The sequence below is a fragment of the Myotis daubentonii genome, chromosome 2, assembly GCF_963259705.1.
Source record: "Myotis daubentonii chromosome 2, mMyoDau2.1, whole genome shotgun sequence".
NCBI classification, from domain to species: Eukaryota; Metazoa; Chordata; class Mammalia; order Chiroptera; family Vespertilionidae; genus Myotis; species Myotis daubentonii.
The window spans coordinates 103,143,146-103,160,468 of record NC_081841.1 but is presented as its reverse complement, the minus strand read 5'-3'; the positions used below and the strand labels follow the sequence as shown (position 1 = coordinate 103,160,468).

General features: G+C 41.4%; 1 protein-coding gene across 1 annotated transcript in view; it reads left to right on the top strand.

Annotated features, from left to right (window-relative positions):
• FLT1 (fms related receptor tyrosine kinase 1) overlaps positions 1 to 17,323 on the top strand; it is a 204,800-nt gene that overhangs the window by 154,501 nt on the left and 32,976 nt on the right. Inside the window, exons 17-18 of the mRNA XM_059684051.1 lie at positions 3,084 to 3,216; positions 8,002 to 8,106. Coding sequence (XP_059540034.1) covers positions 3,084 to 3,216; positions 8,002 to 8,106 — 238 coding nt within the window. The remainder of the gene's footprint in view (positions 1 to 3,083; positions 3,217 to 8,001; positions 8,107 to 17,323) is intronic.

Sequence of the window (17,323 nt, the reverse complement as noted above, 5' to 3'; positions counted from 1 at the left end):
ATAATAGTATTTGAAGGGGAGACACATCATATAGGGAAAGAGATCTAACAAAAGAAAAACTTGCCAAATCTGTGAGGGAGTACAAAGACTATAGGAGTTCAAAGGAGGAGAGTGGGAGAAAACACTTCAGAGAAAGAAAAGTTTAGAGACAGACTTTGAAGGTCATAGCTGGAAGGAAAGAAGCAGAAAAATACAGCTCCTCCCACCCCCCACTCCACAGATTAGGGAGGGAGTCCAGTTACTTTGCCTATAGTAGCAGAGTGGAAACAACACTGGAAAGGCAAATTGGGACTAAACTGAGTGGGTCTCTTGTATTTTTTTTTAAATCTATGAAATTTTGATATCAATAAGAAATGATGAGCCCTAGCCGGTTTTGCTCAGTGGATAGAGCATTGGCCTGTGGACTGAAGGGTCCTGGGTTCGATTCCGGTCAAGGGCACATACTTCAGTTGCAAGCTCCCGGCCTTGGGAGGCAACCAATCCATGTGTCTCTCTCTCACATCGGTGTTTCTCTCTCTCTACCTCTCTCTTCCACTCTCTCTAAAAATCAATGGAAAAAAATATCCTCGGGTGAGGATTTAAAAAAAAATAAGAAGAGGAAAGTATAAGAACAAGTAATAGAATGCCTATAAAATCTGACAAGTGATTGGTTGTGGGAGGCAAAGAGGAAAAAAGGCATCAAGAACTATCTCCATGTGGTTTCTCTAATCACAATGTAAATTCCTCACTGATAAAGACTACTTTATCTCTACTCTGCATAACCAGTGTTATAATTACAGCCAACATTTATTGATGCTTACTGTATACCAGGCTCTGTTTTAACAGCTTTACATGGATTATATCACTTGATGTTCACAACAGCCCTATGAGTTAAGTACCATCATTTGACAGATAAGGCAACTAGGCTTAAAAAGGTTAAGCAGCTTGCCCATTGTTATGTGCTGGTCAGAAGGTGAGTTGTGATTCAAATCCAAGCATGAGCCTCAATGTCTGGGCCCTGAAGCCCTTGGCTGTGCAATTTCATGCCAGGCACCTAGTAGCTGCTCAGTGTTAATGTCAATCGAAAGAGCAAATATTTGTCAACTAAGATTCTGCTATCACACTCCCCTCAAAGCCCTTGCTTAAGGTTTTTGTTTTATTGTTTTGTTTTGAGCGTTTTGGTGTTTTCTCTCATCTGCCTTATTGAGATAAACCATAAAATTCCACAGGGGCCACGTGGGGAGATTGTCTTCCGTTGCCTGCTCCCCGGCCTCCATCACAGCACTGCCAGCCTCCCCTGGCATCCTGCCGAGCCCACGCCGTCCCCTGCCGGGCTCAGCAATGCTATGCTCTCTGAAGACTGGGGATTGATTCTCATCACCTTGGCTGTGTTGGACATTGGAAAGTGTAGTCCTAAAACCAGCTCCAGCTGCTTCTCTAATGAACACCCCACATTCCTGTCATAGGAATTTAGACTCCCCTACAGTCTCACCAACTCCCACCAGCATCTGACAGGCTGGGCCCTTGCAGTCGAACAGCAGTGGCAAGTGCAGTTCGTGACCAATGCGCTCCCTATCTTTCTCTGTTACCCATTCTTTAGGGAGGCCAGGCAAATCTTTCTGCCTTGAGCTATTTGTCACACATTTTAGTGATAACTTTTTGTGAGAAAGAGACTGATTGCAAGTGATGGATGAGGTGAGCTGTGACAGCCCAGAACAGGATGAGTAAGGGCTGAAGAATGTGGGTGGCTGTGACATGATGTGTATGGAGAGGTTGTCCTCTCCACTGAATTCTGATCTGGTTGAGGGAAAGCATTGAAGGGAAAGGCCCTAGAACTCATTTAAATGAAATTTACATAACTCTGGCAAGAGTTATCAAAACCCACCTTATATTGGTAAGCAGACTTCCTTTCTATCCTGCCCACAGAAATACAATCAATTCTACAATTAACTAACAGAAAATATACCCATGGATATGAATTTAGACACTAAATGTAAATCCAGTTATTTATGATCTGAAAAAAAAGTATTTTCTGGGCTTGATTTGCATTACCAAGATAAAAATGCACCTGAAGGCAGATGTCCGCCTTACTTGCTTGATGTCCTACCAATGGTCAAAGGAACTTGGAATGAATGTTGCTATGTATAAGTCTTACTCTTTGGTATTTGAAATAATCAACTTCTGTTTCTTACTGAAGGTAAATCCTATTCTAATCTCACTAATGGACCCTGTGGTCATTTTCAGGCAGCTAAGTGGCCAGGCCTTCTGAGTATATTTAAGCACTTCATATAAAATGTACCTCTAGGCCGTCCCAGAGAGGCAGACCCTGAGCTTACTTTACCATCTCTATCCTTTCTTGCAAATGTAGAAAGCCATAATCATGGACTCCACGGTCAGCCTATTTGTAATGTATATTCCTGCTTACACAGAATAGCCATGGAAAGTTATTTTTAGTCCTTGTATGGAATGGTTTTATTAAAATGCTTTTCAGAACAAGCAAATAAGTTTGCTGGAGAATCTGAGGGCCTTTCATCTGTGACCAGAGGCCCGGTGCACAGATTCGTGCACTGGTGGAGGTCCCTCGGCCTGGCCTGTGGGGATCAGACCAAAACCAGCTCTCTGACATCCCCCAAGGGGTCCCAGATTGCAAGAGGGTGCAGGCTAGGCCAAGGGACCCCACTGGTGCACGATAGGGGCTGGGAGGGACCATGGGAGGGCTCCAGAGCATGTCCGGCCCATCTCACCCAGTCCTGATCGGCTGGACCCCAGCAGCAAGCTAACCTACTGGTCGGAGCATCTGCCCTCTGGTGGTCAGTGCACATCATAGCGACTGGTCAAACAGTAATACGTTTGGACACTTAGCATACGAGGTTTTATTATATAGGATAATACTACAGAAATGCAGGGCGGGAACAGCAAGGGTTGTTTGATAGACATCACATGCTTAGATGTGATGTGCATATGTGTGTGCTACTTTCTGTACCTCACCATATGTTTTAACCAAATGAACCAAAATAGCAGGAGATATTGTCTAATATTGTTTTAAATTGGCTATCAGGGGGTTTTTAAGTCGTTGATGACTTTGGGATCTCTTTATTTCTCAGTCTTCTTCTGAAATAAAAACTGACTACCTATCAATTATAATGGACCCAGATGAAGTTCCCCTGGATGAGCAGTGTGAGCGGCTCCCGTATGATGCCAGCAAGTGGGAGTTTGCCCGGGAGAGACTTAAACTAGGTAATGTATTTGTTCAACAGATTCCTAACCCCATACTAAGCACCTACTGCTTGCAGAAGACTGCATTGAGGAATGCAAAAATAGGTTAGACTCAGGATTCTACCCTCAGCAGTTCACAGCCTTGCAAGGGTGAGGGACACAGAGGTATATGAGTCTATGAGAATGCGGAGAGGATGGTTTAAGGGACAAGGAGACAAGGAGGACCTATTCATTCTTTCAACATTTACCGAGCACGTTCTCTAAGCAGCAGACACAAAAGTATTTGAGCCTCTTCCCTCTAAGGCAGTGGTTCTCAACCTTGGCTGCACATTAGAATCACCTGGGAATCTTTTTAAAATCCTGATTTCTGGGCCTCATCTGAATGAGGTTGAGAACCACTGCAGGAGGTCACCATAAAAGTAGATAATTGAAGGGAAAGGAGGGGAGTTTAGTTCCATCAGGTGCTCTTAATTAATGACATTTTTGAGGAGTCAGAAACTTATGAACTGGAAAGTAATTCAAGATGACAAGGCACAGTAAAATCAAACATTTGGTGAAAGCGTTGGTACTCTTCAAGGTTGTGGATTAAAAACCAGTCTGCACAAATCCACCACATACTTTGAATTTTCCTGGGTGTTCAAAAGGTCCAAACAGAGAAGAAAGTCATAGGGGGTCACTTAAGTTTCACTTCTGAAAAGTGAGGACTGTTGTTTTCCAGGTAACACAGATGCTGTAAACAGGCAAATGTGTTTTCCTTCAACTTACCCCCAAGTTCCTCCAGTTTAGACACCACAGTGCAAATTACTCTTCAGCCCAGTTATTACAAAACAGTGGGAACCTCAATTACTCCCACCCAAAATATTTGACTTATGGGTTCTGAAAGTTTTCCACTCACTCTGACGTATGCCAGAATAGCTGGAACTAGGAAAAGAGGCCATGCATCCAGTGTGCCCAGAGCTTCTCACTCGATATAAAGAGCCTGTTGTTCCAAATTCAATGGCACTGCCTGCTCTTCCCACTACATGCAGGTCATTGTCATACAATGAAAAGATATTGGGCGCTAGCTGGTTTGGCTCAGTGGATAGATATCGACCTGCGGAGTAAAGGCCCCGGCTTCAATTCTGGTCAAGGGTACATGCCAGGGTTGCAGGCTCGATCCCCAGTAGGGGGTGTGCAGGAGGCAGCCAATCAATGATTCTCTCTTATCATTGATGTTTCTATCTCTCTCTCCCCTCTCCCTTCTTCTCTGAAATCAATAAAATATATTTTAAAAAAAATATTGGCATTTCTTTGGAGGTGGAGGTGTGAGGTGACAGAGAGGGAGAAATGGCTTTTCTCATTCTCTTAGGCCTTGAAATGATCCCACTTACATTTCTTCCTACATGAGAAAAAGTAGTTGGCCACAAGAGTATGTTCTGTTTGGCTTGGGGAAGAAAATTAGGAATCAGACAAAAGCCAGTAATGGCTGCTGACAGGAAAAAAAAATCAACCAAATTTAGGGTAGGTAAGGGCAGGTGGCACACTAGATGAGTTCCGTCTGCAAGTCTAAATTATATGGCAGCCTGCCCAGCCCCTTCAGTGACCTTAGCATGGAATATGGGATAATTTTCCCACAACCATAAGCCATTCTCAGGCCACGTTGCTTTCCAGGGTTATTAGTCGCAATCAAATATGCTCCTTCCAATGCAGGACACATGAGCTTTCCATCCCTTTTTTTCCATCATCAGCCTAGTGTCACTGTGACCATAACACATCCGGGAGGGGGCGGGGGTGCCAGTCCTTCTACCAGAATTCCCCTAGGGCTCAATGAGTGTAGATAATCCCATTTCAGGAGATTCTTCTTGTTGTAGATCTTTCTCATGATTCTTTTCCTTCCCAGATGCTACGATTTGGCTAATATACATGTGAGTATCTTTGATGGGTGAGAGGAAGTGTAGCAAAGTCCCAATGCAGAGTGTGGCTGCAAGGGCCAGAGTAATGCTCGTCCTACTAACTTGGGAGCAAAGAGGCCCAAGATTTGTTTGTTTGTTTGTTTGTTTGTTTGTTTGTTTGTTTGTTTTAAGCCAAATAAATGAGAGAAAGAAATCCGAAGCAGTGTCTGTTAAGTGAAAGTATATCTGGAGAGATGGGAAGAAAAGGCAGGTTTGATGGGCAGAATTACAACAGAGTTCTGAATGTAGAGAAAAGCAGAGATCAAGCTGCTTCTGATCTCAGCTGTCTGCACTCTGTGGGTTACTTTCAGTCCTGGAGAGAGAAGTCAGAATTTACAGTACCTGATAGATAGATACAGTTAGAAACAGTCAAAGGTGTTGCTACCACTGAAATTCCTGAAATCCGGTAACTAAAGAAACCTATATTGTTGGTGATTCTACATTAAACCTCAGAGAGAATTCCCCTCCTATACATTTATAAATGTCTGGCATTGCACCTTTCTATTGGAAAATTTTCAGAATTAGCGAATATGGGAAACAACACAGGGAGTCTGGAAAATGGCAGGTGAATGGGACCTGGGCTGGTGCTGCCTCTTATAAGACCAGCCCTGGATGCCAGAGAGGAGCTCAGCCCCATGCTGCCATGCACTGTCCCCAGAGTGTCCCAGGGACCCTGGCCAGTCATTCTTAGAAGAAATTCCAATATCCTTTCATTGTATGACTATGACCTAGTAGTTTACAAGCTAGTGAGTGGCATTTGGATAACACCAAAGGAAGACTTTAAGAGAAAAGGAGGATCAGGCCAAGTCAAGTCCAGTGTGACTGGGCTCCCCCGATACTGAACTGTGAGTCTGCAGAAAGATTCCAGTGCACCAGATGATTAAAGAGCCCATAGCAGCCCAGCCGGAGTGGCTCAGTGGTTGACCATCGAACTATGAACCAGGAAGTCATGGTTCAATTCTCTGTCAGGGCATATGCCCAAGTTGGGGGCTCAGTCCCCAGTAGGGAGTATTGCAGGAGGCAGCCAATCAATGATTCTCTCTCATCATTGATGTTTCTCTCTCCCTCTCTCTTCCTCTGTGAAATCAATAAAATTTGATTTTAGGGTAAAAGAACAATGATTATATATATAGATATAGATGTAGATCTAGATATAGATATAGATATAGATATATAGATATAGATATAGATATAGATATAGATATATATAATCTTCATGCTGCTTTGTGAGGCAGCAATCAGCTTCCAAGAGAACAAAGGAAAAGACTGAGGAAAGCGAAGTGAGAATGAGTTGATTCTCAGTAATAGAAGCAAAGTCCCCAAACACTGGTTAAAACAAAGAGTGTTGCGATGGCGAAGAAGGGCATGCCCGGGGACTGAAGTGTGGAAAGAAAAGGATTCCATCTGCCCCAAACAAGCAAGAGTCTTTGCAGCCTGTGGAGAGGTGTCCCAAGACAGAGATTATCTTACCACTTCTCAGGCTCAGGACAATTTTCATATTAGATGGTAGAAGGCACTTCAAAAGGAAAGCATTGTTCTTTTACCCTAAAAAGGCAAGGAATAAGCCTGTAACCAAATGCAGCCATTTTCACGAGTCTGGAGAAGGTATCTGCCAGTGCCCTTTCAATACGTGATCTCCATGTCCTGCACCTTCAGGGGCCACTCAAGGCTCTTCTATTTAAGCTAACAGTCCCCTTGCTGGTCTATATCTTGGACAATTTTATCTGAAGAAGGAAACACTGACTGCGTCCCAGCCCATGGCATGTGCTCTGGGAGGAACGAACGATCTTTATCAGTCACTACAGGTACATGTTTGACCATAAGAAAGGCTTGTGATGTCACCAGTGTTCCCTTCCTAATGCAGAGTGCGTCCCTATGAGATAGATGCAGAGACTGCTACAGAAAAGCTCATATAATTATGCTGGTAACTGAACACTTCCCATGTCCTAACTGGATGCCCAAAGGTGATTGGTAATGGAAGATACTAAACAGAGGCAGAGTGAAGACATCTTTGTTACTGAGTAGATGTGCATAAAAAGTATAAAGGTCCTAATATGGTGAAGGAGGAAAGCTTCGTTAAAAACTTTATAAGAATTAAAAAATAACACAACAACTATATTCTTTGGGGAAAGAGATTCGACTATGAGGAAGGAAGGGAGGGAGGGAGGCTAACTAACTGAGAGCTTGTTATCAGAACAGTCTCAGAATGAGGACTGGGTTTCGAGAGATGTTGTGTCAAATCAGCACTAACTATCAGAACTTAACTTTTGACCAGAGGCATTTTGTTGACTTTTTTCACTCAGAATATTCAAAAAAGAGTGACTTCTTTGGCTCACTCCTTTTGCCTTGTCATACATGAGTTAGTTGGGGGGGGGGGGGGGTATTTGTTTTGTTTTTTTAATCTATAAAGCATTATTATAACCAATAGCAATAACTATCATTCTCAATTTCTCGCTTTCTGCTAAAAATAGATCAGAAGAAATGTCCTTAAGTGGCAAGAAAAGGGGCCTAGGTTAGACACAGGGAAATATTCTTGTTAATAATGTTATTAAACAATGGAAGAGACTACCCAGGATTTGGTGGCCTCTCCCTTCCAGGAGGATTTTGTGAAGAGGAAACTGGCCATCCGCCTGCACAAAAGGCCTTCTAGGTGCCCAGCATAGCTGTGAAGAATGAGGGTACCTCAGAAGCACAGTAAAGAGTTGGAAAAATTTACTCAAGAAATGACACTTTCAGGGTCAGTTCCTTGGAGATCCCATTCAAAGTTACATGTGCCTCACAGCTACAAATAGGAAAAATGGCACTTGTTCCTGAAAAAGACTTAAACTCACTCCACTGGCTTGGTAAACAAATCAATGTATTCTTTTCATTGTAGGCAAATCACTTGGAAGAGGGGCTTTTGGAAAAGTGGTACAAGCATCTGCATTTGGCATTAAGAAATCACCCACCTGCCGGACTGTGGCTGTAAAAATGCTAAAAGGTATGGACACTGCGGTTTGGCTTTCAACTGACCCATTGCATTTCCTGAATGTTGGTTTGAGTTGGATGTGGCCTAGGAACAGGTACAAGCTATTTCTGCGCTGGTCACATAACTTTCTTCTACTGCTGCAAGCCCCTTGACTTTACGACTTTTAGGTGAGGCCAGAGAGAGTCCAGGATAAGCCTTGTAAATGAAACAATCAGCATCATCCACGGGAAAATGAGTCCTGTCACCTCAAAAATATTTCTCTTACCACATCTCAGACTTGACACTATCAGAGAATTAAGCCCATGGTAACCAATTTTTTGAAATGATCCACTTGACATTATAATGGAAACTTAGCTGTACATCACAAATCCCAAAGGCTTAACTGGGGCTTGACCTAACTATAAGGTAAGATTATGAAACTAACAAGTGAGATGATCAAAACCATAAACTATTTAATACTGTCAAGTCCCAACCATAAAACTTTTTCTCTTTAGAAATGAAAAACAAATTATCTTTCAAGTGAGAACTGCTAGGAGGTAGAGCCAAATCACATAGAGATGTATGACCACTGCCATAGATAGACCGAAAGTGAAACGTATGTAAACCAAACAAATCAAAATGCATAGATCCTTTAAAGTTTAGAAAATAATTCATTTCCTCCGTCATGATGAAATTTTCATGTTCTTTCAATGCATCTTAAGGTTCCCAAACCAAAAGAAACAGGAATGAAAACCTAAAGGGCAGCTTTCAGCTTTCCAAGATCTCCAAGATAATGCCAGGGGGTTTTGAGGCACAGAAAGCTATGCGCCCAACTAAGCAGGTATCTAGCAAAGGCTACAGGAGAAAAAGGGCCATTTGCTTAGGGAGACTTCAAAGCTCTTCCTCTTCTTCCAGCCCTGACATCATCATTGCCCAAGTATCATGTCATGATATTTTCCACCTCAAAAGGCTGTCCTTTTTAAAGGAAAACTTTGATAAAACTCTACAAAGTACCTGACAGTTCTACTCTGAAAGTAGCCAAGGAAAGGAGTTTTGCATCCACAAGTTAGGACTTTTGTTCGAGTTGGACTACCCAAATGATGGAAAGCATTTCTGTGAGAATACCTCCATTCCAGCACCCCACCCTGTACACCCCACCCCAGATTCTAAAGAGAAGACGCATCACCATGTCTTCTATGTGACAAAGCATCAGACTAAGTACTTTAATATATTAGGCTGAACCACTTGAAATCGTCATTTTCCTTATTTTTCTCTCTATGCCTTGTTTTTCTGGGTTGTTGTGTTTTTGGTTTTTTGTGGGTTTTTAAATTTTTATTTATTAAATTGATTGCAGTGACATTGGTCAACATGAACATATAGGTTTCATGTGTGGGTTTCTATGTAACAAGATCTGTATATTGTACCGTGTGCCCACCACCCAACGTCAAATCTCCTCTCACTTTATATTAGTACTTTTTTCTCCCTCCATTCCCCTTATCTCTGGCAGCCACCATTCTGCTGTTTGTGTTCATAAGTTCAGGTTTATATCCCACATAGACGTGAAATCAAATGGTTTTTGGCTTTTTCTGACTGACTTATTTCACTTAGTATAATGTTTCAAGTTCCATCCATGTTGTTGCAAATGGCACTATTTCATCCTTTCTTATGGCTGAGTAGTATTCCATTGTGTATATGTATCATATCTTCTTTATCCAGTCCTCTATCATGGGACACTTTGGTTGTTTCCATGTCTTGGCCACCATGAATAATGCTGTAATGAACATAGGGGTGCATATATCTTTGCAAATACATGATTTTGAGTTTTATGGATATACTAGAGGCCCGGTGCATGGGTGGGGTCCCTTGGCCTGGCCGGTGATTGAAGTCTAACAGGGGGATGGCTGGCCAGGGGGAGGGACCTGGAGGTTGGCCAGCTGTTTGGGGGGACCAGCCTGCTGGGGGGGGGGGCAGGAGGGGCTGCAGGAGGTTGGCTGGCGGGCAGGGGGTTGGAGGGGCTGTGAGAGGTTAGCCGGCTGCAGGAGGTTGGCTGTGGGAGCACAGACCACGAGGGGCAGCTCCTGCTTTGAACGTCTGCCCCTGGTGGTCAGTGCACGTCATAGCGACTGGTCAACCAGTCGTTCCAGTCATAATAGTCTCTTAGGCTTTTATATATATAGATACTCAGGAATAGGATTGCTGGGTCATATGGTAGCTCTATTCTTAATTTTTTGAGGAATTGCCAGACTGCTTTCCATAGTGGTTGTACCAGTCTACATTCCCACCAGCAGTGAATGAGGGTTCCCTTTTTTCCACAACCTCTCCAAGACTTGTTATTGCTTGTCTTGTTGATAATAGCCACTCTAACAGGTGTCAGGTGGTATCTTATTGTAGTTTTGATTTGTATTTCCCTAATTGCCAGTGAGGTTGAACATCTTTTTTTTAGTTATTATTTCTTTATTTAACAAAGCTTCCCATGTACCTCAAGTAGAAAATTTTTCTTCATGAGAGAAAATAAATCCTGGAGGCATTCCAGGACTAATTGTTACTCTCAGTCTCTTAATGGGCCTCAGGAACTCCGCTCTGTGGGACAAGGTGTTTTCCAATTGGGTGGGTCAACTGTCTTCCCCCCAGGCAAAGCCACCTGTATAGCAAATATCTGCATGAGAAAGATGACCTCCACAATGTGAGGGAATGACTCAGCACAGAAAACTGAGGTGTCTGCCTTGTGAGTTCTAACTCCAGAGCCCCCAGTCCTGGCTTCTGCTAACACAGCTCCAGTCCACTCTGCCCTCCCTCTGCTGGAGCACAAGGTGAGTGGCTCCACAGGGAATTTTGTGCTTTTGGCCCTTTAAGGGGGTTTCTCCATGTCCAGCCATTTCTCCCTAGAAGACAGCAACTCTGCTGCTTTTCACAGCCAGATGTTGTTTGGGTACCCTTTTTAGTTCTGGTGTTCCCTGCGGGGGCGGGGGGGGGGGGTGCCAGCTTGGGGATTAGGCTCCTCCAGAGTTCTCAGTGGCAACTCCCCACAGCTGAGATATCTCTCTGGAACTTCAGCTGCTGTCTGTGGGAGCCCAGCCAGCCGTTTCGTGCCTCTGCCCCTCCTACCAGGCTCTATGCGGTCTCCAATTACCATCCTCAGTTATCAGGGTTCTCTCCAGTGAGTCTTCAATTGATTAGTCAGGAAGTTTTTCTGTATTTTAATTGTAATTCCAGTTTGGTCCTGGGAGCAGGTCTGTGCAGCAGCCACTTACTCCACTGCTATCTTTTATCTCAAGGTTGAACATCTATATATATCAAAGCTTAAGCAACCATTATGACCAGTTGACCAAATGATTGGTGGCTATGACACGCACTGACCACCAGGGGGCAGACACTCAATGCAGGAGCTGCCCCTTGGTGGTCAGTGCGCTCCCACAGCCAACTTCCGGCGGCCAGCCAACCTCCCACAGTCCCTTACCCTGGCCAGCTGGCCCCCTTGGGGCCCTGATTGGGACTGGGCAAGATGGCCCCAATGGGCCCCACAGGTCAGGCTAAGGGACCCCACCCGTGCACAAATTCATGCACCAGGCCTCTAGTCTTTTCATAAAGTTATTGGCTGTTTGTATGCCTTCTTGGGAGAGGTGTATTTTCAGGTCCTCTGCCCACTTTTCTTAAAAAATATTTTTATTGACTTCAGAGAGGAAGGGAGAGGGAGAGTTAGACAGAAACATCAATGAGAGAGAATCACTAATTGGCTGCCTCCTGCATGCCCCTGCTGGGGATCAAGCCCGCAACCCGTGCATGTGCATGTGCCCTTGACCGGAATTGAACCCTGAACCTTCTGGTCCACAGGCCAACGCTCTATCCACTAAGCCAAACCAGCCAGGGCTCTGTCCACTTTTTGATTGGGTTGTTTGTTAGTTTGTTTGTTTGGGTTGAGTTTTACGAGTTCTTTATATATTTTCAAAATTAAACCTCTGTCAGAGCTACTGTTTGCAAATATCATCTCCCATCTGGTTGGCTGCCTCTTTGTTTTGTTGTCCATTTCTTTTGCTGTGCAAAAGCTCCTCAGTTTGATATGGTCCTATTCATTTATTTTCACCTTTACCTCCCTTGCCTTTCAGGTCAAGTTTGGTACCTATATTTTCTTCGATGTAACTTATTGTTTCCGGTCATATGTTTAGGTCTTTGATCCATTTTGAATTAATTTTTGTACATGGGGACAAACTGTAACCCAGTTTCATTCATTTGTATGTGGCTTTGCAGTTTATCAAGCACAACTTATTAAAGAGACTATCTTTACTCCAATGTGCATTTCTGGCTCCTTTGTCAAAAATTATCTGTCCATATATGTGTGATTTTATAGCTGGGCTCTCTACTCTGTTGCATTGATCTGTGGGTCTATTTCTCTACCAATACCATGCTGTTTTGATTATCATAGCTCTGTAGTATAATTTGAAGCCAGGTAGTGTGATACCTCTAGCTTCATTCTTTTTTCTCAGGATTGCTTTGGCTATTCTGGTCTTTTGTGGTTCCATACAAATCTAATGATTTCTCGCTCTTTTTTTAAAAAAAATGACACTGGGATTGTGATGGGGATTGCATTAAATCTGTATATTGCTTTGGGCAATAAGGCTATTTTAATTATGTTGATTATTCCAATCATGAACATGGGATATTTTTCCATTTTGTTGTGTCTTTTTCAATCTCTTTTAATAATTCTTTGTAATTTTCAGTATATACATTCTTTGTTAAGTTTATTCCTAGGTATTTTATTATTTTGGTTGCAATTGCAAAAGGAATTGTGTTTTTTTTCATTTCTTTTTCTGAAGTTTTGTTGTTAGTATACAGGAAGAAAATGGATTTTTGCACATTGATTTTGTACCCTGCAACTTGACTGCATATGTTTATTGTTTCTAATAGATTTTTTGTAGAGTCTTTAAGGTTTTCTATATACAAAATCATGTCATCTGCAAAAAGTGACAGTTTGACTTCTTCCTTCCCTATTTGGATGCATTTTCTTTCTTTCTATTGCTCTGGCTAGGACTTCCAGCACTATGTTGAATAAGAGTGGTGAGAGTGGACATCCTTGTCTTGTTTCTGATCTTAGGGGGAAAGCTTTCAGTTTTTCACCATTGAGTATGATATTAGCTCTGGGTTTATCATATATGGCTTTTATTATGTTGAGGTACTTTCCTTCTATTCTTATTTTATTGAGTGTTTTAATCATAAATGGATGTTGTATCTTATCAAATGCTTTTTCTGCATCTATTGATAAGATCATATTATTTTTATCCTTTCTTTTGTTAATGTGGTGTATTATGTTGACTGATTTGCAAATGTTGAACCATCTTTGTGTCCTTGGAATGAATCCCACTTGATTGTGATGTATTATGTTTTGGATGTACTGTGTATTCAATTTGCTAGTATTTTGTTTAGGATTTTTGCATCTGTATTCATTGGGGATATCGGTCTGTAGTTTTCTTTTTGTGTGTTATCTTTGCCAGACTTTGGTATCAGGGTTATATTGGCCTCATAGAATGTGTTAGGAAGTATTGCCTCTTCTTCAATTTTTTGGAAGAGTTTGAAAAGGATAGGTTTTAATTCCTCTTTGAACATTTAGTAGAATTCACTGGTGAAGCCATCTGGTCTTTGTGTTTTGGAAGGTTTTTTATGATTGTTTCAATTTCCTCACTGCTGATCAGTCTATTTAGATTTTCTAATTCTTCCTGATTTAGTCTAGAAAGGTTCTAGAATTCTAGGAACTTATCCATTTCTTGTAGGTTATTGAATTTGGTGGCATAAAGTCTTTCATAATATTCTAGTGTGATCCTTTGCATATCTGTGATGTGTGTGGTGACTTCTCCTCTCTCGTTTCTGATTTTGTTTATATGAGTCTTTTCCCTTTTTTCCGTAGTGAGTCTAGCCAGGGTCTTGCCCATTTTATTAATCTTTTCAAAGAACCATCTCTTTGCTTCATTGATTTTTTGTATAGTCTTTGTTTTCTCTATTTCATTTAATTCTGCTCTTATTATTTCTTTTTTCTGCTGACTTTGGGTTGCTGTTATACTTTTCTAGTATTTTAAGATATGATGTTAGGTTGTTTACTTGGGATTTCTCTTTTTCTTGAGATAGGCCTGTAATGATATAAACTTCCCTCTTATTACTGCTTTTGCTGCATTCCAGAGTTTTGATATGTTGTATTATCATTCTCATTTCTCTATATATCTTTTGATCTTGTCTTTTATTTCTTCTTTGACCCAGTCATTTCTTAGTAGTATGTTATTTAATCTCCATGTATTTGTGGGTTTCTTTACTTCCTTTTTGCAGTTGATTTCTAATTTTAAGGCATCATAATCAGAAAATATGCTTGATATAATTTTAATCTTTTTTTAATTTGTTGATGCCAGTTCTGTGACCCAATATATGGTCTATACTTGAGAATGGTCCATGTGCACTGGAGAAAAATGTATAATCTGATGTTAAGAGATAAAATGTTCTGTAAATGTCAATTATACCCATTTGGTCTAGTGTTTCACTTAAGGCCAATATTTCTTTATTGATTTTCTGTTTGGTTGATCTGTCTAGAGCTGTCAATGGAGTATTAAGGTCTCCAATTATGATTGTGTTTTGATCTGTTTCTCCCTTTAGTTCTGTGAGTAGCTGTTTAATATATTTCCGTGCTCCCTGGTTGGGTGCTTATTTATTAAGAAGTGTTGTTATGCTTTCTTGATGTACTGTTCCCTTTATCATTATAAAGTGTCCATCTTTGTCTCTTGTTATCTTTGTTATCTTGAAATCTATTTTGTCAGGTATAAGTATGGCTACACCTGCTTTTTTTGCATGGAGAAATTTTCCACCCTTTTACTTTGAATCTACCTTTGTCTTTGCTGTTTAGATGTATCTTTTATAAGCAGCATATGGTTGGGTTTTGTTTTTTTTTTTCACTCTGCAACTCTGCCTCTTTACTAGTGAAGTCAGACCATTTGCATTTAGGGTAATTATTGATGTATAAGAATTTCCTACAGCCATTTTATCTTTTGTTTTCTGGTAGCTCTGTGCCTCTATTGGTTCTTTTCCTTTATGCTTCTGTCTGTTGTTTTTGTTTGGTGGTGTTCCATATTTCTTTTCTCTGTTTCCTCTTCTTTTAAGCTATATGCCTGTTTGGGGGATTTTTGTGTGTGGTTGCCATTAGGTTTATAAAAAATGAAGTTGCATATATACCATAGTTTTTTTTCCATTTTGAGTGCATTTGCTCTTCATCTTCCTTTGCCAGTTCAGAACTTCCCCCCTTCCCTTTGCATATTTTTGTTGTCACAAAGTATCCTGTTTATGCGGTAAGTTTTTTGGTGATCTAACTCATAGAGTCGTAACCTTATGTTCTTTATTTCAGGTAGAATAACTCCCTTGAGTATTTTCTGCAATGGGGTTTTCTGATGATAAAATCCCTCAGCTTCTGTATATCTAGGAACATCCTTACTTTTCCTTCAGATTTAAAAGATAATTTTGCTGGATATATTATTTGTGGCTGGTAATTTCTCTCTTTTAGACGTTTGAATATTTGGTTCAATTCTCTTCTGGCTTGTAGAGTTCCTGCTGAGAAGTTGGATGAAATTCTGGTGGGTTTTCCTTTGTAGGTCACTTCCTTCTTTTCCCTGGCTGCTTTGAGAAAATTTTCTTTGTCATTATTTTATTTTATTTATTCATTTTTAGATTGTTAAAGTGCCTTTACTCACCAAGAGATGGGTGGGGTAGTTGCCACAATCTCAGTTTACAGGTGAATTCTGAGTGCCCAGTGACAAGGAGAGATTGATAGCAAAGCTGGATCTACTTACTAAGGCTCTCAAAGAGACGTGACAACTCTGTGCAGTCCTGACCCCGGGTTGGATTCTGTACTGGAAAATATTGGGGCCAATGATAAAGTGGAATCAGAATGATGGATTAAAGTATTGAACCAATGTTGAAGTTACTGAAGTTGATAACACTACTGTGATTGCATAAGTGAATATTCTTAGGAAATGAACACTAAAGTATCTATGAATGTAACTTACCCTCAAATGGTTCAGAAACAATGATACAGATGGATCCATCCCATATGATAAAATGAGTGGGTTAAAACAGTAACAATTGGTGAATCTGGTCTGCAGGTGTTCTTTTGTCTTTGTCATTAATTTTTGACAGCTGTATCACCACGTGCCTTGGAGAGGGCCTCTTTGGATTGATGTAACTAGGTGTTCTGTTTGCTTCTTGGATTTGAGGATCTAGTTGTTTCCATAGATTTGAGAAGTTCTCATCTACTATTCGTTTTAACAGGGTCTCCATTCCATGCTCCCTCTCTTCCTTCTCCATAATGCCTATGATTGTGATATTACTTTTTCTGATGGAGTCAGGGAGGTCTCGTAGACCTCTTTCATTTTTCTTTATTCTTAGGTCTCTCTCTTCTTCCTTCTGTGTTATTTCTTGATTCCTATCTTCAATATCACTAGTTCTTTCCTCTAATTGGTTGGTTCTGTTTTCTATGCTCAACAGCTCACTCTTAATCTCCTCAATTGCCTGCTTCATTTCCAGGAATGCTGATATATTCATTTTTAAAGTTTCAATTTCCTTGGAGAAATGTTCATTTTGTTCATTGATTTGTTTTCTGAGTGCACTGAATTGCCTGTCAGTATTTTCTCGCATCTCATTGAGTAATTTCAGAATTGCAATCTTGAAATTTCTATCATTTATATCACGTAATTCCATGTTTTCCAGCCTACTTTCTGGGGATCTTTCATTTCTTTCTGGTCATCGTCGATATGTGGTTCTTCATGGTATTTGCTGCCCTCCTTGGTTTTCACATTTATCTCTGGGGAGGTCTTTTTCCTATGTTCCAGTAGGTGACGCTGAATTGCAAGATGTTTACCAGATTTGAGCCTCTGCAGCTTCCAGAGGGCAGTACCCCAGACTGCTTGTGGGTGGGATTTGTTTTGCCCTCACCATAATGGTGACCCCTGACCTCCGCATGTCTGGCCCAAGCACCCCTCCTGAGGTTCAGTCACAGGGAGAAACAGCAATTCTACTGAAACACCACTTGGTTTACAGATGATATGCTCCTGAAGCCAACTCCATGGGCAACTGGGCAGGGGCGGGGGGGCAAATTTGGGGAGTCTAAGCAGCAGCAAGGCTCTGTGATTTCCTTTCTTTGTCTGAAACACCACCACCAGGCCCAGCAGTGGGGAGCCTCACACCAGCACCCACTGCTCTGTAGGGTGGGCCTCTGTTGACTCAGTGT